The sequence below is a fragment of the Xiphophorus maculatus genome, chromosome 18 (assembly GCF_002775205.1).
Source record: "Xiphophorus maculatus strain JP 163 A chromosome 18, X_maculatus-5.0-male, whole genome shotgun sequence".
In the NCBI taxonomy this organism is placed as follows: domain Eukaryota; kingdom Metazoa; phylum Chordata; class Actinopteri; order Cyprinodontiformes; family Poeciliidae; genus Xiphophorus; species Xiphophorus maculatus.
The window spans coordinates 26,341,299-26,361,744 of record NC_036460.1 but is presented as its reverse complement, the minus strand read 5'-3'; the positions used below and the strand labels follow the sequence as shown (position 1 = coordinate 26,361,744).

Here is a 20,446-nt window from a genome sequence, read left to right as displayed (position 1 = left end):
AGAGCTTCAGAGTTTGAAAAACATACAACTCCAAAAATAACTTCAGATGAAAATCAAACATGTAAATACAAAGTCAACCCCACCGGTAAGATAAGAAAGATTAACTGAACTCTGAACACGCTTAAAATTTGCTACAGACGCTTCACTTTTTGTCACCGATCATTAGCTTGCTACTTGAAAGTCACTAGAAAAAGCTGCACACCTCTTCTTTTTTTTTCTTGACACAAGTGCTGTTTGTCTGCTTCTCACGCTGAGACAAACACTCCCTGCCTTATGAACCAGTGCATTAACTAAGTCTTCAACTCAACATTTAGAAAAGAAAAGCTACACTGCAAATTGTAGAAGAATGCGCTTTGGCACGGATGTGTAGGATTCCCAGCAAAGAATAACGATTCCTTAATCTTATCCGCAATATTGCAACCATAATCTAATTTTACTGACTGTTCCTTAGATAAACATCAGTCGCTTTAGAGTTTCAGATCATAACAATGGAAAAGCACAATAAAAAATAACTACTACCTCCATCCATGTTAACACGGGACCACAGTTGATTTTGTTGTCCGCGATGGCAGAGAAGCGTGACAGGTAGTTAGTCAGCATTGCGGTGATTGACTGAAAGGAGACAAAAAATAAAAGACAGACCTCAATAAAGCTCCAAAACTAAACGTGACGTCACATAAGCCAGCAGAGGGGCAAGAATTTCTGCAAACATATTCATGCTCTTGCATTTTGCATTGCTTTTTAATGTTTCGGCCACAAACTTCAAAATTTTCCATCACGATTTTATGTGACGCGACACAAAATACTGTTTTATTGTGAAGTGGAAGGAAATTATACACTGTCTTTAAGTTTTTCTTCTTTTTTCCCCAAATAAGTCAATATTTAGAGGAAAAAATGTTCACTACAATGACAGCTGAAAGTCTTTTAGGGTCTACTTTATGCCTTCGTCTTTACAAAATAAGTCAAGTTTGGTCAGGGTCAGCTTCTTTGAACACCAGTTTTAGTGTTAAAATGTGACTTTTTTAAACAATCGATGTGGCTTCTATCTATGGCATTAGAATTATTATGCAACCAAATGTAATTGTTGGTGCTGCCTCTTTGACTCCCAGGAGGACTCTTTTTTTTGTTTTTTTTAATCTCAATCCTGGTTAAACGAAGGTAGAAATAATAATTCAAAAGCTGAATTTGTACTAGGCCATTGTATATGCATGAATATGCTTTGGAGTAGTAGATTGTCTGCTGGAGAAAGTAATACCCACACCAAAAAAATCAGCAGTGAATCTCTACAACTCTCCTAAAATAACTACATAAAAAATGGAGGTTATGTTCTAAATGGAGGAAAGTTTCAAAGGGGCATGAATACTTTCGCAAGAATGTGGAGACGATACCTCAACGGTGTCCTTTAAGGTATCGCAGCGTGGCAGTTCGGTGAGTTGGGAGTAACGGCGGTCGTAGATACACAGGTGCAGGTGTTTGTCCAGCACTCGGAAATCCTCGTAGGATCTTTTCACCAGCCAGTTTCGAGCCTGACGGGGACGACGCAAAGTAAATCAGGACCAAACCAAACGACAGCACCTGCTACTTTTGAGAGAAGCAAGAACACCACTCGGATATTCAAGTAATGTTACCTGGCAAGTGATCTGGATGAGAAAGACGAGTTCTTTGGAGTCCAGACCGGGCTTCGGTCCTTCGCTTTGCCCCTCTGCCAAGGCCAACTGCACAGGGAGACAAACAGGAGGAAGGAGACACAGAGGAGCTTGGATTGAGGATGGAGTATAAATAATAGATGAGTATGATACAAAAACCCTCTCTGTTTTTGGACTGGGGTACTAAAAGTGCATCGTGTCCCATATTAATACTAGATTTACCACTTACATCGGATGCCTGGCTTTTCATCCTGCAGTTTTAAATGCTTAATAGATTTCTCTTTGTTCTGCGAAATTATAGATGATAGGAAGTCAGCCCATAAAGAGACCAAAGACGTTAATGGAGAATTGACTTCAGAGGCCTCCGTGCTGAGGAAGTTTTGGTTATTTATAACTGTTAGCAACCCGTCCAGATACACCGTTACACAACATGCAGCGACCTAGTTACGGCAAACCAAACTGATGAAGAGAAATTTGTTATTGAGTGAGTCATTACGGAGGAAACGTAGTTCGCTTTTTCTTTTCTTATTTCCTAGTCCAAACTACAAAGCTAATTAGGCTGTGGAGAGGCTGAAAAGGTCAGTGGTCCAGTGATTGGAGAGAGGAGGGCAGGTTTAGAGAAATAATGAAAACATTTAGCAACAATGCAGCCTTTTTTCCCACACTCTCTCTCTAAGTAAAAAGCATCTCCACCATTTTTCTCCCACATCAAACAACTAACCCACTGTCACAGGCCTTGTTCAGGTTACCTGCCTCTAGAGCATCTCAGATATCCATCGGCGGATGAAGGAAGTGCTTCCTCTTTGTGTGCGGGACCACAGCGAGCTCATCCAAACAAACAATAAAAGAAAAAGAAAAGACAAAGCCAAATCTTGGCTGAGCGCAGAAGGGTTTAAAGGTTCTCCTGACTCGTCCGTATCTTGTCCCACCACCGCCACCAACAACGTTGCACACGAGAAGCTTAAGTGCAGAGCAACCCGCACCGGTGAGCTACAGAAAGCGGAGAAAACGAGAGGCTGATGCTTTCCCTCTGCTCCCTGCCTCCTTCTTCCCCCTCTTCCTCCTCCTCCTCATCCTCCTGCCTCTCCTGTACTCCGTCACCCTCCCCCCCCTTCCTCTCTCTCAACCGTTCTCCTCTCTCTCGTGACAAAAGGAGGTTCGCCTGTTAGCGGGCTTATCTGGGACACATGGACACAGACGCTCATCCGTCACACAGCAACATGACACGGGCAGATGAGACTCCCGTCGTTTATAACTCCTGTCCTCGCGTGGAGGGAAGCGGAGCTAATCTGCAGACGGATCTGTCGGGATGCAGACGAAGGATGTCTGCCGCTCTGCAGGCATCACACCCAAGACCAGACCTCTGAGGCTTATGCGTGATCGGAGAGCACAGAACAGAGACTCATCCCAAACCGAATCAAACGCAACCCCACTTCGGGCAGAAGAGTCTGAATCCGCATATATGCAGCTCTGCCTTCAGCATCAGTGTCACCTCGAAAAGGACGTTTTTGCTTTTGCTCACACCGTTTTTCTGCACATTTCCCGACGAAGACGCAAAACGTTTAGCCACACAGAGCAAAAGCGTCTAAGATTAATGCTCAGCCAGCCGTAGCGTTGCTCACTGATGCGGCGTGCAGGGGTCCGGCTCTGCCATGTGCATCACATGCATCGCTCAGGATGCTTTGTGCTTAAGCTAAAGCAGCGGCTCCCAGCTGTGCAGAGACGTCTGACGCACTCTGCTGGCGATCAAGCGGAACTACAACGAGAGTTAACGGGGATAGCTAACGCTTACTTCTGCACATCACTAAGCCTGACACAATAAATCAATTAATCGCATGATGAATTGAAACAAGCTCAGTAATTTCCATTTGCATTATTGATCGTTTTTCTTGTATCTCTCTCTCTAATCTCTACCAAACACTGGATGACAAAAGTCTTCCGTCTGGTGTGTTGGTCTCGGATAGCTCCACATTTTTGAAGGACAGTTTCCATTTTATTTGTTGTCTCAGGTGTTTTGTTTGGATATTTAAGATGTCTTCCAGTTCCACCGTTAAATTTTCAGCAGAAAACAAAGTTTTTGAGAAGGTGTTCTTGTATTATTATGCCATTATCATTACATTACTTCAAAATGAGCTCGAAACAAAAAAATGAAGCAGTACAAGAAAGAGCAATAGAGAAAGGTAAGCACAGTAGGGCAGCCAAGAATGAAGGTAGGAATCACAAAAAAAGGTACGTTTGGAACGCTAACTAGAGTCAGACTATCTAGAACAACGTCCACTCAAGACAAAACTAGTCGAAATTAGTCTTCAGCTTGATTTGAGTTCATGCAGTTCAGTCCTAAATGACATATCAAGTAAAAAAAAGGAACATTTATGTTTCAACTCATCAATATTGTGAAAAACTGCTTATTTGCAAAAGGTCAAGAAGCAGGTAAAGCATAAAATAATGTAACCTATGTTGTCTATGTGGAAAACATAACTGACGCTGTCTGCATCCTGCCCTGTAAAAAACAATTTCCTGCCATTCTCCAATGTTAATTGTTCTTTTGTGCTATTTGACAATAAATTTTCATTTTCAGGACCAGCATTAAGCTCCTGCTGGCAGCTAATATTTGAGTCTGAGGGCGGCAGCACTAAGCAAATCCAAGTTTAGGCAACCAGCTTGTAGAAGCTGAACAAAAATAAGCGTAGTAAGTGCAGAATATCATCTGCGAACAGATGCAAACATGGCACGTCAAGAATATGAGGGAAACTGCTGCAGCGACTGTCCAGAAAACACAAACAAGGTTATCGATTAAGCCAACGTGCAGCAGGGCAGTTTGAGACAGCAGCAAATATAGAAGCTGAATACCGGCCAAGTGAAACCTAATAACTCCACAAAGTATTTTTAGAGCTCACCTGAACGTTGCCAAAATCGACAGTCTCATAGTGGAAATGGGCACACTCTGCCAATCTGGGGAAGTGACCTCTGGGGAACGTTAGCCTAGAACACACAGAAGAGCGGCAACTCATCAACATTCAAGACACACCGATGCTGCGATGAAGAGCGGAGCCAAGCGAAACAAAGAGAAAGAGGAAGGGAGAGGTCAGGCTTGTGCGGCGTTTAAGATTCAGACTGGCTAGTCGGTGTGAGAGGCGCCCATCGTTGGAACACAGGCTCCCCCTCGCTTCGCTGGCCTGAATAAGGAGCCTTACATTCAGGCCAGCGAAGCGGCCCCCTAAAGCAGCGTCAGCGTCACTGAGAGCACCTACTTTTTCATGTTCTTGACCTTCATACTCGCCGTGCTGACGCAGGAGCGCAGGAGGGGCTCGGCGTGGTGTTCTGTGATGTCATCGCTCTTCACCTGCCAAGAGCAGAAAGCATTAACGGGGTCGGTGATGGAGAAACCAATAGTTTATGGCGTTGTCGTTGGATCGTGTAATGAAAGCACATTCCTGCCTCTGACGGCTTTTAAAATAGGAGTTATATCAGTTTTCCACAGTAGATTGCACACTGTGAAGACACAAAGTCTCACCACGTATTTTTGTCTACTTTGTAGTGAGTACCTTAGAGAAACTGCAAAACTACAGTACAAGTAAATTATCAGCAAGATATAGGAGCTTAAGTTAATAATTCGAAAAGGTAAAAAAATTCTTATGAGTGAAATAATCAAACAGTAAAACTAGTCATTTTTTATCAATATTAAGAAATTAAGCCCATACATATTGCAGAAAAGTTACTTATCAGTTTTGTCTTATTTCAAGAGTACTAAGATATTTGCGGTAGAAACTACACCAGCTGGCGTGGTTTGCTTTCACCATGCACTGTGTCAAAGGATCCAAACTAATTGAGAAACTTGTTCCTCTCCTTGCCTGTGGTGGCGCTGCACCAAGAACCACTGAGAGAAACATGTCAGAAGAAGACATGAGCGTAACTTCCTTCTTCGCGAAATGTAAACAAAAATGGAGTGGAGTCAGATTTTGGCGGTTTAGGTTTTCTCTTTTGTCTTTGGCAAAAGACGAAGAACCATTTTTCCCGGAAGCATTAGATTCTTGCATTTATCTTGGTTCTATTTACCCAGAATGCCCTACACCATAGTCCTGCTTTTGGAGCGGTCTCTGGTCTGCTTGCCTCCACATTTGCATTGGAAGCGCACCAGAGTTTACTTTAATCAAACCCAGAGCGAAGTTTTTAGGTGGACTGGAGTTCGCATTTTTTGGTTTGATTGCAAATTCACACCTCCCCAAACAAATTGGACTTTCAAAACACATGGACTGGAGTTTGATGAAACATGGCTGGTGTGAATGCACCATAAACCCTTTCAAACCTAAGAACACAGTGCATGGTGACGGCAGCATCATTTTACCGTATCCCTTTAAATTCTCCAACTTCACCTCAAATCAACACTATTGAAACTTGGACAATAACCTGAAACACACATCAGAACCAGTCTAGGAATGGATAAAGCAGGCTGACGTGAAGACTGTAGAGTGACATTACAGTCTGTGGTTGAACACCAGGAACTCAGCTAAATAAAAAGACCTCTAAAAACTAAAAGCTTGTTGATGGTCACTCAGTCACTAAGAGTCACTAAGATTAGTTGGACGTATGACTGTATTTAAAGCTGTATGTGTAGTTTTGACCTTGATTTTTTAATTTGCAGAAACCCAGGATGAATTTAAAGTTGTCAACTGAGGCCTTGTGATCTGTTGAGGCGACATTAAAGTGTGAATCAACTAAAGAAGCAGAGCAGCCTCATGGAGGAAGGACATGTCTGATGGGTTTGGTGTATTCTCTTGCATCAGCTATGAGTCAGTGCCATGTGTGTGCTTATTTATAAATATATGCGTGTGTGTGTGCGTAGGCATGTACCGCGGCAGTGGATGTCTCCTGTGGCTGCTTCTCCTCTGGAGGATTAATGTTGGTAGCTTGAGGTAAGGCATCGTTTTTGTCGAGGTCAGTAGGTGGGATCGGGTCGCTGCACAAGAGGTAAAAAAAAAAGGTTGAAAACAGAACGAAACCTGAACTATTGTGAAATGAGACCTCTCAATATATTTTGTTTAATTTTCATCCACCAGAGGGAGCAAGTGAGGGAGAATTATTGGAGTAGCTTGAGCTGGAATCATGACATTGCACCAGCATGCCTCAAAAAAAAACACGTCGTACTGAAGCCAAGAAAATACACATTTATTTCTGTTAGCTGTAACTATGAACAATTACTGAGATCAGTTTGGAAAATATCAGCAGTTTCTGCTTTAGTAGAGAGAGAGGAAAAAACAAAACACAAACCCAGATCCAGTGGTTGTTTTATTTGCACTCCAAAGCTCACGCATTCAGTGAGGCATAAAGACAATCCACCCACAGGGAGAGCTTCACAAAACCTTCACTTGAAATGTGATTCAATGTACTGAGGAGTGGAGGGTGAGGCCCATTCAGGCAAACTTTGATAAGCAACAAAGGCCAAAGGGAATTTGGGTATCTTACAGAGATTCAGCCTGATCAAACCTGGAAATGTGGTAAACAAAGATCGACGTTTATGTGCTCTAAAAGGACGCAAGAAATTACATAAGCCAGCGCAACAAAAATAGTGGAGTCTGAAGCTGATGGAGGTTGAAAAAGGGATAGTTTGTCTCCCTGCTTTACTCTGATAAGTGGTTCATTTTTTTTAAAGCCCCACTTCTGGTTTTATGCATCTCAAATGAAAAATTCCCATGTTCCTTTAAAGCAGCCTGCCACATGCTATCTGGTCTTTTCATCATCGTCCAGGTGAGCAGGCATGCGAAGCCAGGGAAACGCATAAAAAATAAAAAAAATAAAAAGAGTAACTCACCCCTCAAGGACGTCACTACTTCCTGGTTCTCCCCGGGGTCCTGAGGCAGCATTCTCAATCACCGCGGCAACCACGCATCCAGCCTCCATGATGCCGCCCTGCTGCAACAGCCCGCTGTAGAGAAACGTGAGTGGGAGGAGAGAGAAGGAGAGAAAGTGTCACGGCGGGCGGGGAGGAGGGTCCGAAGCTGAGGAGCCACCAGACGTTAACCCACTCGAGGCCACCATCCACCCCAACTGTAATCTGGGATGACATCATGCCAGAGTGTCGTGGGCTGCCACGGCAACCAAAACGTGTCAGGCTGTGAGTTCGCAGGATGGATTTCAGCTTCTGTTTCCTACTAGACCTGACAGATTTCGATTGAAAAGCGACTCCCGCGCTCTCCAAGGAAACGGCAGGTTTGTCCCGGCAGCCAGAGACCCACGTTTACGGATTTCCCCTTCACTTTTTAAATTCCACTGCTGCGAAAATGTATTTCCCACATAACAGATTCCTTCTGTTTTTGCTATTTGGTCACGACAAAGATAACTTGGGTGAATACAAACATCGGTTTTCAGATGGTGATTTCATTTGTTAACAGAGATAAGGAATTTCAATAAAATATTTGCCTCCTTGTTTAATCATAAATTAATGGTGATTTAGATTTTGGGGGTTTAATTTCATCAGCCACGCCCAGGCTAGTTTTACTGCTACGAATCAAAAAAATATTCAAGTAGAAACTGTCTGACAACACAAAGTAGGCTAAAACAATCTTAAAAAGCAACTTGTCATGCTCCAATGTTCCAAATATGTTTTAACCGTCTATCTCGATTAAAAGTGCCTAATGATGATATAAGATGATAAAATGTGTTGACAATCTGCCAAAGACAGACTGTGAGATGGTGTATAAGGTTTATTCTATGCACTGCAGTTCTATGTTTGTAGAGTACAAAACTGTACAAAAATTTCCAAGAGAATTTCTAGAATTTTTTCTAAGATTAATCTCAACATTTTTGAGTTCTTCGGAGGAAACTTACCCTTTTCTTTCTATCTACAATACACCCTAATAGTATTAAGTTGCCTGTGTTGGTATTATCCTGTACTGTAATGCAGAGGAAGACGAATAAAGTCGCGGTTAAGCTAAAACACATCACTGGCTCATCTCGTCCGTCTGAACGCAAATTATATGTATACGTAACAGCCTTTTTCCTTCAGCATCATAAATAATTTAAATTTTTCAGAGATCAAACAATTACTGGTTTTTATCCACTGCCATGGAGTTGGTAAAATATCAGTATTTAGTTAGGATTACATTTTAAACCTTTTAATTGATATCAGTTTTGTTCTGTAGTCCCAGTAAGAACTTCCTTGTTTTTCATTCATACACCAACTACTACTGCTTACCTGCTTACCCTCAGCTCAGTAATCAAAACACTAGGAATGTCCTGATGAAGCAAACTCGGCTCTCCTACAATTTTCCCATAACGTGCTTCTGGAATTATGAAGGTGTTTATCAGTAAACAATGTGTCACAGACAAAAATAGGCCGTTCCCAAAGCTCCCAGCACTACAGCTCAGGTAGCAGAGAGACGGCTCACCATCATGTGTAAAGAGTTCTGCTGATCAATCACAACACGTCTGGTCTAACCGGCATGTTAATTAGCGTCCACTGAGCGCTGCCGCCATAGTAGCGGTTTCCCAGCAGCCCCTCCGGCTCGATTATCCGCTCAGCTGCTGGTTCTGGACTTCCATAAAGCTTCTTGAGTCAGCAGGATGCTAACAGGCCGACAGGAATACTGAGCAGGTCCGACTCGGCTCCATCCTGGTCTCGCACTGTGTCTCAACTCAACCTTGCCGGAGGACAAAAAGTGCATTACACAGGTAGCAGCGATCCAGAGACCACATTACATAAAGTTATGTTATGCAACGGTCACTTGGGTGCAACATCTATAGTCTTCTTATATGAACGGACAGTGTCTTGGAACAGTGTTTTGTCACGTTGTAGCCACAAACTTTTGTGTATTTTGATGGGATTTGATGTGACAGCCCAACACAAAGAGGATATCTACAGTACATTTCAAATTGTGTTATAAATAGAAATATGAAAAGTGTTGGCAGGGGCATTTGTTTTGACCCAGTCAAGTTTCCACTTGATTCTCATTTCCCTTCGGTGCTGCATCTGAAATTTCTCCTATGGACCTCGATTTCGCCGGCTGAATTACAACCAGTCAGTGAACAGAAAGCGCTTCAAACAATGATGAATTAGATTTGTAGTCTGCCATGATTGCAGTTTTAGCAATGGCAGGGGAGGAAGTAAAGGGAGACATCATGTCTGTGTTGGCCACGCCTCCAAATATTGAATTGGTTGGTTTAGGACTTCTTACTTCATAGAGGGGATGGCTGTTTACAGCGCACTCAATTTGTACATACATCAGGACCAAACGTCAGCGATTGCCTCCAGCTACCAATTATTTCTCAATAGCTGAGGGTCCGTACCCTCTGTACGAAGCAAAGCGACAAGCGACATGGGGCTAGTTTTTAACCAGGCCAGTACAGAGGTCTCCTGAGTCGATCCTTACTTAAGTTCTTTCACTGCAATCACAGCTAAAAGTTTCTTTGGGTATATCTCCATTAACACCTTTCTACATTTAGGTACTAAAAGTTGTGTCAAAAATTAAATTGAGGTCTAGGCCAAATAACCAACAACCTTTGAACTAAGTCATTTCATTGTAGCTTTTTCTTTATGTTCTGGGTCACCACCTCAAAACCTCTACAACCACTGCCAGGGCTTCTTGTGAAACTGGTGTGAGCGGGGATGAACACACCATCGTCCCCACTGGCTCTGTCCAGAGAACACTAACATGTCCCCAACATGGCCGAAGAAACGCACAAGTAGGTCTTCTTAAGGCTTTCTTTAAACAACTGTTTAATTCTTGCCACTCTTCTATAGTGACCAGATCTGTAGAGTGCACAACTGATTGTAGCCCCACCCGTAGCTTTGGATCTTTTCCGCTTCACCGTGGATCTTGTCACATGACTTTTACTTCACAAAGTGCCTTGAGATGGTATGTGTTATGAACTGGTGCTATAAAAATAAACTGAATTACGCGCAATTGAATTATTTGGCTCCCCTTGCTCAGTTGAGGATTAGGTTTGGCGTTGTGCCATACTATTTCCGTTTTTAGAAGAGGAGATTTAAACAGTACTCTGAGAGACATTCAAACCTTGAGATATTGTTTTGAATCTAGCCCAAATTTCTCCTTGATCTCTGTTTTGTGTTCCTTGGTCAACATGATGCTGTTTGTCCCCTACTTCACATTTTTATTTGCGCTGTTCACGTGCACGCTGTTCACGATGCACGTGAACAGCGTGCATCGTTTACCTTCTACTTTACAATTATGCATTATTAGAGCCACACATGTATCCCAAAAACAATGTTATGGCTGTCGGTTGCTAATGAGGTAAAGACATTTCTATCAGCTGAATTCTTTCCATGTAAAAAAAATTTTAAAAAAGGTTTCACGGCACATACAACAGCACCTGACCTTGCTGATTATAGCTCATCAGACAGAGAGTCTGTTTGAGTGGAGGAACATGTCGTCCTGCACACGGCAGAGGGGAAGAGCTCTTTATCATGCATAAAGCACCTGCATGATAAAAGACTTGCAGTTATTTTTTTTGTCTGGAAAAACTTATAAAATCTGACAACAGCAAACGATCACCGAAGCAATCACTTTTTTTAACCCAAACACCGTAACAGTGGACCAATTTAGAAATGCTCCAAATAGCGTACACTACAAACTCGCAAGGCTGTGAAGAGACATGATTATGAGTGATCTTCATCAGCATACCACCTTTTGGTGTACTATATGTGAGAAAATGAATATACAAATATGTCTCAAACCTGTCAAAGCAACATATTTTTATTTTCCTCTGGATTTTCTTCTAGAAACCTTGAAGTCACAACGAATCAAGCGGCAGTGCTGCTTCCACAGCTTCTCCGTCGTCATTCATCTCCAAAGTATCAAACGTACTATTCTGGATGTATGAATAAAGAGGCCCCTTTACCTGTCACAGTTAATGGGGAGGTGCAGCTCTGATCTCAGGAGACCGGAGCGGCGAGCACAAAGGATGTCGCCTGGTATCTGATGGCCTACATGCCGTTTCTGCGAGGAAAATGGGGCGGCGCGCACAATCCTGCACGCTGTCTGTGGGACCGGCATCAGCAGATATGCTGACAAGAAAATGACTGGGTGAATTTTTTTTTTTTTTTTTCCCCCAGGTGAAATTTTGTTACAAGTCTGTGAGTCACAAGTCCTTCATTAAAACAATAAAATGAGGGGGCAGTCACAGCCAGAGAGAAAGCTATGTTGCACATTTTCCCACCAAAATACATATTAAATATGTATTTCATTTTTCTTTGGGATCAATAAAGTTGTTTTTTTTTTATTTGAATTCTTGTAAATGTATGCAGTATTTATGGAGTTTGGACTTTGAAGAATGATGAAAAACTTTGAAACCTAATGACAAAAGTCCAGATTTAAGTGTACGTTTTAGGTAAAGCAGTCTAATTGAATCCGGCAACTTAATATTGAAAATAGAGGACAATACCAACTTCCAGGCTTATGTTTCAAGAGTAAATGCAAACCTACTCTTGCAAAGTCTGCAAATATAACCGGCTTTATAGATTACCTCTAAATTTGCAAGAATATTTTTGAAGAAAATAGTTTTAGTTTTATTGTAAATGTGTGAAAAGAATTTGCACCACCACTTAGTTCTCACACACTCAACACTGCTTTGTGAACTGAGCGTTCACAACAAAGGTACTATTTTTAAACTATTTTACAGTCTATTGAAGCTTGTCCACACAACTTAAATTTAATGCTACCAAACTTAATTAATGACAGAAAAATGTGACTAATGTAAAATAAGTTACAGTACGTCCTTAGTTGTGCCGAACATCAAGTCTCAGGAAATTTAGTCCTTCTATAATTTGTAACCTCACTTTATACCATTTCATCTCTAATTACTTCCATTACAAACCACTTCATTCCATCATACCTAATTTGTTTATTTTTGTTGTATTTCTTTCTGAATCATAGAGACAAATGGTTATAGCAACGTTCTTTTAGCTCAATGTCATAATCTAAAAACTTTTCATCATACTTTCCATTTATTCTAGCTCTAGTCTCTGTTTTGTGAGTGGACTTTTACAAAATAGCCAAACCAACTGTATTTATAAATTACCTTGAAACACTGAGAACTGCCCTGTGTTCTTTTTGTCCCTACAAGGACAAATTGTGACGACTTGATGAAAGTGAAAAACTCCACAAAGTAAAGTAGAAGAACCTCCTTCTGGTAAATATTTACTTGAGTCACGTAATTATATTTCCTTACATTAGACTCTTAATAGAATGTAGAAAATGTCTTTAAATTGACAGCTGTTAAAGCAGGTTTTCTGACTTTCTGAAACTATAAAGACATTGTTGACGAGCAGACCAGATCGACGTCAGATAACGTGTGTGTAGACTTCATGGCTCTCCAAAACTCAGACCAGACATAGAAGGAACACAAACGTGTGGTTTCCTCGAAGCTGGTCGTGTTTTAGCTCCTTAGCTTCAGCTTCTTTGCCATTTGTTGTTGGTCAGACTGGTTGCATCAGGTTTCCAGTGGCTTGAAACAACGTAAATGGAAACTGCCAGAGGGAAAACAGCAAGCCGAAGGGCGGCTAAATTCCCAGTTTACGGAATTTAGCTGCGAGATCTTCGACGCACTTTGAGTCTTTTGCTAGTACCAAAGAGAGACCGGTGTCAGTGTGGAGAAAGTTGGTTTCAAGCTCTCATTCTGATTGCAGTCAACAGAAGCTGTAAATGCAGAGGGGGTAAAAAAAAAGCTCTGCGGTTGCCATAGTAACCCATCTCCCATCCATCGTGACTTGACGCTCTTCCAGAGAGAAGAAGAAGGACACAAATGAAAGCGTCAGAGGGAGCGTCAGAGGAACTTTTGACCAGAAGCTCTGACACATCATCAGCCTGTCTGCCCGAGGCGCTGCCACTGTCACCACACTGCAGGTTTCAGGCCGCCGCCGCCCAATTGGCCATGCGCTACCCAATGCTTTGTGACTCATGTCACCTCTCGGAGGGAAGGAGTTGAACTGGTTGGCGGCTGGAAGTCAATTTGATTCTCTAATCTTCTCAGAATCTGCCAGACTGAGATTATTTCATCCCGCACAGAGGAGATGTCACGGCTCAAATCTCTTAGCGAGTGATCCCTGATGAAGGCCAGAACGGGCGGATGGAGCGGAGTAACGGGGAGGGTCGGGGGGTGAACAGCAGGTCCATGCTGATCCAAACATTTAATCAACAATCCAGTCTGTCACTCACGAAGACAATCCAAACCTTGCCACGAGCCACAAATCTCCTCGTGCTAAAAATAAGCCGACGACGTACCACAAACAGTGAATGGGAGAAAATTTCATTTTGCAAGAAAAATATTTTAGGGAGGGCAACGTTTATTCTCAGAAATACGACAGACAAGCGGCAACTTAATCCAAAGACAACCGGAGAGTACAAGCTTGGAGATGTTTGTTCAGTTTAAGATACTACACAGAGGTGTTGACTCAACAATGCTCTATTTCTTCTGTGACACAAACTTAAAGGTTGGCTCAGTACCTCATCTGAAGAACATTGAAATTCTGAACATTTTGTTCAGAAAACTTAAGAAATAGTATTTAATCCTTAAACTACTGTAAAGTTTTAGGTTTCTAGGTGATTGTCCAATGTGTTCTTTAAAAAGAAGCTATGTCTCTCTTCAAGTATTTTCTTGAATACTTGACTTAATACTCTATTAGACATATGATTAGATTGTTTTCTGTTAGTTCTCAATTGAAGACCAAAGTGGTAAATCAATCTTAACCTAAAACTATGGGTAAAAATTTGCTTTGTACATAAAAATAGTGAAAGCGGTCATGCCGTGGTGGCGTAGTGGTTAGCGCGACCCATATTTGGAGGCCTCTAGTCCTCGATGCGGCCGTTGCGGGTTCGACGCCCGGACCCGACGATATTTGCTGCATGTCTTCCCCCCTCTCCTTCCCTGTTTCCTGTCAGCCTACTGTCATATAAGGGACACTAGAGCCCACAAAAGACCCCCTGGAGGGGTATTAAAAAAAAAATAAATAGTGAAAGCACTTCAGGTTTTTAAGCCCGTCTGCAAGTTGCTCCCAAAGAGCTGGAAGCAGGGAATTGCCAAGTGCAATTAAGATTTCCTCTCACTGTAACTAACAGGTAAAATCCAAACCTAATCAACCAGACATTATAACCCAGACTTCTCCAACAGATTGCCAAACAGAGGACTGTAATTTCTACAAAGAAAACCCTTACACCACTCTAGAGACCATGGGGGACATACTTTACACCACTGAATTCACTTGCTGATGCTGTATGAAAGCTTAGACGCAGCTCCTTTGCCATGGAAACCCGTTCCATGAAGCTGCGGTTGCTGCACCCCATCTTCCTCAGAATGCAATTTTACTTGACTCAATACTCTGCAGCTGATTTGTTGTTACCCAATTGCTTCCACTGTGTTAAAATACTGCAAACAGATACTGCAAACTCTTAAAAGTTTCCAATGCCTCCCAAAAGTTCAAAATATATTTTAAGAACAGGGATTATCAGGGATCCTTGAGTCGTTTGGTCTAAAAAGCCAGAGAGAAAGAATGCTTTTCTAAAATAACAATGACTTATGGAGCCGGGTCTGATGCATCTGCTATCGCTGAGTTATAACCAGAAACGGTAAGAGTCCCCAACAGTCTATCCAGCACAGCAGTTGGTTACCATGGAGACTGGATGAAGACTATAAGGGAGACATTGCCGACTACACACCAAGGTTTCTTTTTGAACACAAGTCCCCATGCTTCTTAGTTACCAAGAAATGTGACAATTTCTCGATAATCCACTCCAAGTGGTTTGGTCTCCTATATCTGAAGCATTTTACTTTACCCATATATTCCAAAAACATGAACTTAATTTCTTTATATGATTGTTTTAAACATATATGTAACAACAAATAAGCTGCTCCATATCTCAAAGCATGCCAAAAAGTCTTTTTGTTTGTGAGTAGTATGAGGGATCCTCGCATCTTTTGGTCTAAATACGCTGGGGAAAAAAATTCTCAAAAATTCTTTTGCTAACTTATCTGCTCATATGACAGACTGCTCAATTATCATGTCACACGTTGAGAAATTATATTATGCTTTACTGGCTCAGTCAACAAGCTCTTCTTTCTTTCTCGGCCTTCTATTTAAGCACTTGGGATTGTCATCAGAGTCAACCCCATGCTGTATGAGGGACAAAAACACAATTTGATTTAAGGACCTTTCAAATACCATCAGTCAGTATCACATTCAAACTGACCCCTACATGCATTTCAATAGAAACCCATCAACCATCAAAATGTACATTGATAAACCTTGTTAAGACTTTATTGAAAAAATATATTGTCTGCTGGATTCAACTCTATTACCTCTACTAAAGCATTCACATTTTTTTCGGTTTACAAGCTAGAGTGCTTTGAAAAAAGATTTTGACAAATCTCAAGTAGGTCAGACTTTAAAAAGACGGTAGTAAGTATAATCGACTTTTTGGAGCTTTATGTCATGTTATGATGTTATTCCCTCATCAAAAATGTACCTGGAGTGTAACTTTGAAATCCTGTTTGAGAAATCCTTAAATCCCCCATGGCAACCATTCATGGGTGCCTAAATACTTGCTCTCACAAATCAGCGCCTTTTCTCCAAGTCAAATTTGTCTCACAGAGCACCTCTTTCTCTGAGTCTGCCGCTAGTCTGAAGGAGCCCCACTCAGCTCCTTCAGACTAGCGGCAGCAGCGATAGGCAAACAGTGCAACTGTGCATCTGCAGAGCTAGTCATAGGAACTACTTCTCAGTCTGCTAAGAAAGATGCTAAAAGCTTAATGGAGAAAGTTGCTGTGATGAAGTACTGAAGGGAAGTTTTAGAGAACAAGAGCTTCTTAAAGAGGCAGAGGCCAAATTTCAAGGTGTTTAATTGCAAAGTCAAATTTCTTTTTAGTCATGTTTGACATTTACAGCATTTTTACAGCTGAAGGTAACACGTCTTTTTTGATTGCGCTATAAAATGGCACTCTGCGCTTGGAAAATACACAACACCGCCTTTTTAAGGAAACTGTATAACTTTATAAGTAAAATAAAATAAAAAACTTTCAGTCTGACTATACTATACTTTAAACATCAAGGATCACATAAAATCGCAAAAACAGTTGGTTTAAGCCGCCGCTTAGCTCGCTCTCTGTGACTTCAGCCGGCAATAATTGTCATTTCCTGGATGACCGAGGTAGAGAGTTCAACCAAGCTCTTTACAGCCGACATTTTAATCACGTGACATAATAAAATGTTCAATACGTCTCGCACTTGTTGCAGGCCTGTTGCTAAGCATTGCGGCAGACTCATCATTTCCTGACCAGACAGCGCACCTTACAGATAAACTCCAGTCTGTTTTTTTTTTTTTATAACCTCTGACGCAACATAATGCGCACTAAATGACCAAAGGGAAAAGTTTACCGGCGGTGAACTATGACCTGTTGGGCCTGGCGGATACCAGGCGCATTAACAGCACGCGCGCGCGCGCGGAAAGAGAGAGAGAGAGGGAGAGAGAAACTATGATTATCGATTATTTCCCAGCTTCGGCGTGAACTGATCGGTTTAACGGGCAGCAGCCGGTGGTGGTCGCGCGAGGTGGTTCACCTGTCCGCGCTCGCGACGGGATTATCCGGCGGTAAACTTACCTGCGACTGCGCGCGCTGCTCCTCTCCGCCGCCTCCTCTATGCTGCTCCTCGGTTAGGAAGCATGCTGCCAGCCAGCATCGCATCGCATCGCATCGCACTGCAGACCCACGCAGCCCGGACGCTCGCTCACTCAAAGACAGGCCACGGCTGATCATCTGAGGTAGATGGTGTTGGCAGGAAAGTCCGCGACCAGGTGCGGCATCTCGCTCCACAAAAGGGAGGCTGGCGAGAGAGAGAGGGGTTCCGTGGCTGGAAGACAGAGAGAGAGAGAGAGTGTGTGTGTCCGGGCGTCGCGAGCGCGCACTGCTGAAACTGGATTCGTGCTCGCGCCTGTTTGAGCCTCCGGGGTTCCTGGACCTTTTTTTTTTTTCTCTACCCCCCCTCTTCTTCCTCCTCCTCCTCCTCTCCTCCCCAAACCAGAGACCCAGATTTGATTGTAGGCGTGAGGAGTTTGCAGGCAGCCGCTGATTCATTTACATTCGCGAGCATCGAGGAACCGCAGTTGTGCGGTGTTAGGTAATGCTTTTGGTACAACAATTACATAACCCCTCCACTGTGGGTAGGCGGTAACAGTGAGAGGAGTGAAAAATGGTGTTGAGATCGCTCATAATCATCATGATTTTTTTTATTTTTTTTTTATATACACCGAGGAAAATTAAGCAAAAACGTAGGTTTTGTTCTGGCTCAGGGCGCACAATGATTCTGATCACTTATAAACTTTATTCATCTAACTTAGATAGTCGTGTTCATCTTGGTTTTTCTACATTTTATATGATATTTATTATTATTTAAATGTATTTTAACCAGCATAAAAACCCATTGAGATTAAAAATCTCTTTTTTTTCCAAGGGAGTCCCGGCCAAGAGGCAGCAACAAATACAACACAAAGCAAATAAAAAGCTGTCAAGCTATAAAAAACAGAAGAAATGGTCCATATTTATGTAGTGCATAATTGTGTAGAAGTAGGACGACTATAATACGCTCTTTTGAAAAATATTATCATTTATTAAATCGAAAAAGCTTGATGCTTTACTCATCCGGTGGAATCAACTTTGTTCAGAAATCACACAGTTAGTAAAGAGTGCAGCTGAATGTGATTTAATATCAGTATAAATACAGCTGCTCTGAGTCTCTCAGATTTTGTTACAGACCTTTAGTAAACAAACATCTGGAGAACAACAAAAAGCACAGCTGCAGGGTCAGAAACGATACTGCAGAGAGGCTCGGAGCTGGCTTAGGTTATAATTCTTTTCCATTCAGTTTGAAAATATTTTATTAATCCCAGAGGGAAAATCAAATGTTACAATTTTCTTCAAAGAGATGTCAGAGACGCAGAATCGATCTCCTGTAGCAGTCTGTGTTACAGCACATCTCACGCAGCCCAAGTGCCACCAGTGACACTTGAACGGCAATGTTTGAGAAACGGGTCTTTAAAAACCGACGCCGCAGTGCCACGAACTCCTAGTTGGACCGGCTCTTACAGTGGCTTACATCATACACCAGATTAGCAACCGGGCTAATGTTTAAAAATCTGCAGGTCGAATCTAGTCTGCTGCAGCTTGCATGTACAAAAACGGGGATTCTCCTGCAACACTGATGTGGAAACACAGCAAGAGTGGAAAAAGCACGGCGGAGCTCGCTCCTTCTCGCCTCTTCCCGTTTGTTTGTTGGCCGGTTGCCATGGCGTTTCCCGCCTTGTTTATAAACACTTGTTTTCATATCATCCGGATGCATCCGTAACTGGTTGTTCTAAACAGTTTACGCATCCCGTCAGTGGCGTCGTTCATAAACACCAGCCGGCCTTTAAAAACGCCGGTTTGAGCGCGAGCCCCAAACAAAACGCTGTTCGCTCTCACAACTGGATCGAAGCGATTCTGGAGAAGTTCTGTGGCTGTAGAAGTAACGGTTGCTTTAACGCTCCTCCTGAGCGATAATGCACCAGAGAAATGTTTGCTAGGAGGATTCCTAGCTAACATTAATTAATATTTATTAACCAAGTAATCTGATATTCGAAAGAAAATTATGTTTTTGCCTATATTTTTTTTAGTGTGCGTTGAGAAAGTCTGAAGCATGAAAACAAAAATTCCATTAGTATAGTCATAATGGCTAGTCATTCATGACTATGAATATGGTGAAGAATTGCCATTCAAATGTTATTTAACAATGATTCAGTTTACCTTTGCGTTCCTTGGTAATAAAGCGCTTTAGGTGTAAAGTATGAGTCATAATACTTTCTTGGAACAATTTTAAAAATGTGAAACGGGACCTATTATGCAAAATTCACTTTTTGCTCAGTTTTCTACTTTCATTTGGGTTTTTATTGCTTCTAGAAAAAGTCCAAGAAAGAAAAAAAAAAGAAAAATCAATCCAGATGTTTTCTGGCAATCGGTTAATGCTTTTCGGTGTGTGGGGAAAAAACGCCATTTCGAAAACCTCATAATTATGACGTCACAATGGGCAGACACGGCCCCTCCCCTCACCTGGCAACCAGAGCGGAGCTCCGCCTTCTTCATCATTAAAAGGGCTCAATCGGTGAGCTCCGCCTCTTCTCGTTCTGGATCTGACTCGGGATCAAAGATGTGTGGTTAGTCTGCCGCCAAGTATAAACATTGAGTTGGGGAGGCGTGGCCAGCAGCACTTAAAGTGACAGAGCCCTAAAACGTCTCATTCTGATTCTTTACGTTGTCAGACTGGTTCTATTTAAGCATTTTTTTTTTAAATTCTATATCTGAAAATTATCAGCCCTGGATGTGGCCAGAAAAATAGGCACAGAAGTTTGAAAAGAATGACGTTAATCCCAATTATTTTCTGATTTAAGTAAATATATTTGCATTCAGCATCACTTTCGCTTGGACAGCTGTTTACCCTTAACACATTAAATCACAATATGTAAAACTGTATCTAGCATTTACTTTTGTTGTCTTTGTGCGATGTGGAAATATTTGGCGTTTGAAACATTTAAGAGTGAAAAACTACCTTTTAGCCATACCGTGTTACTAAACACTGAACGCCTCGCTCAGATAGATAAATGTATAACAGGCAGTGTTTTATTTCCTCCCCAACTAAACCCATTTTTATTGTTAGCCTGGGATGGCCATCATTTGGGTGCAATCTCCTTATCCTGGTAATTTTGAATTCATTAACAACAGACACAAAAACTGAAGTAATTTAGTACATTTACTGTCAAATAAAA

General features: G+C 41.9%; 1 protein-coding gene across 1 annotated transcript in view; it reads right to left on the bottom strand.

The window, feature by feature from the left end:
• The window catches only part of LOC102234126 (rho GTPase-activating protein 32-like), a 33,045-nt gene extending 15,278 nt beyond the window's left edge, over nucleotides 1–17,767 (bottom strand). Inside the window, exons 1-8 of the mRNA XM_005809467.2 lie at nucleotides 17,253–17,767; nucleotides 7,456–7,569; nucleotides 6,498–6,603; nucleotides 4,898–4,989; nucleotides 4,544–4,628; nucleotides 1,629–1,715; nucleotides 1,389–1,526; nucleotides 520–612 (exon numbers count right to left, since the gene is read on the bottom strand). Coding sequence (XP_005809524.1) covers nucleotides 520–612; nucleotides 1,389–1,526; nucleotides 1,629–1,715; nucleotides 4,544–4,628; nucleotides 4,898–4,989; nucleotides 6,498–6,603; nucleotides 7,456–7,544 — 690 coding nt within the window. The 5' untranslated portion in view covers nucleotides 7,545–7,569; nucleotides 17,253–17,767. The remainder of the gene's footprint in view (nucleotides 1–519; nucleotides 613–1,388; nucleotides 1,527–1,628; nucleotides 1,716–4,543; nucleotides 4,629–4,897; nucleotides 4,990–6,497; nucleotides 6,604–7,455; nucleotides 7,570–17,252) is intronic.
• Nucleotides 17,768–20,446: the final 2,679 nt, after the last annotated feature.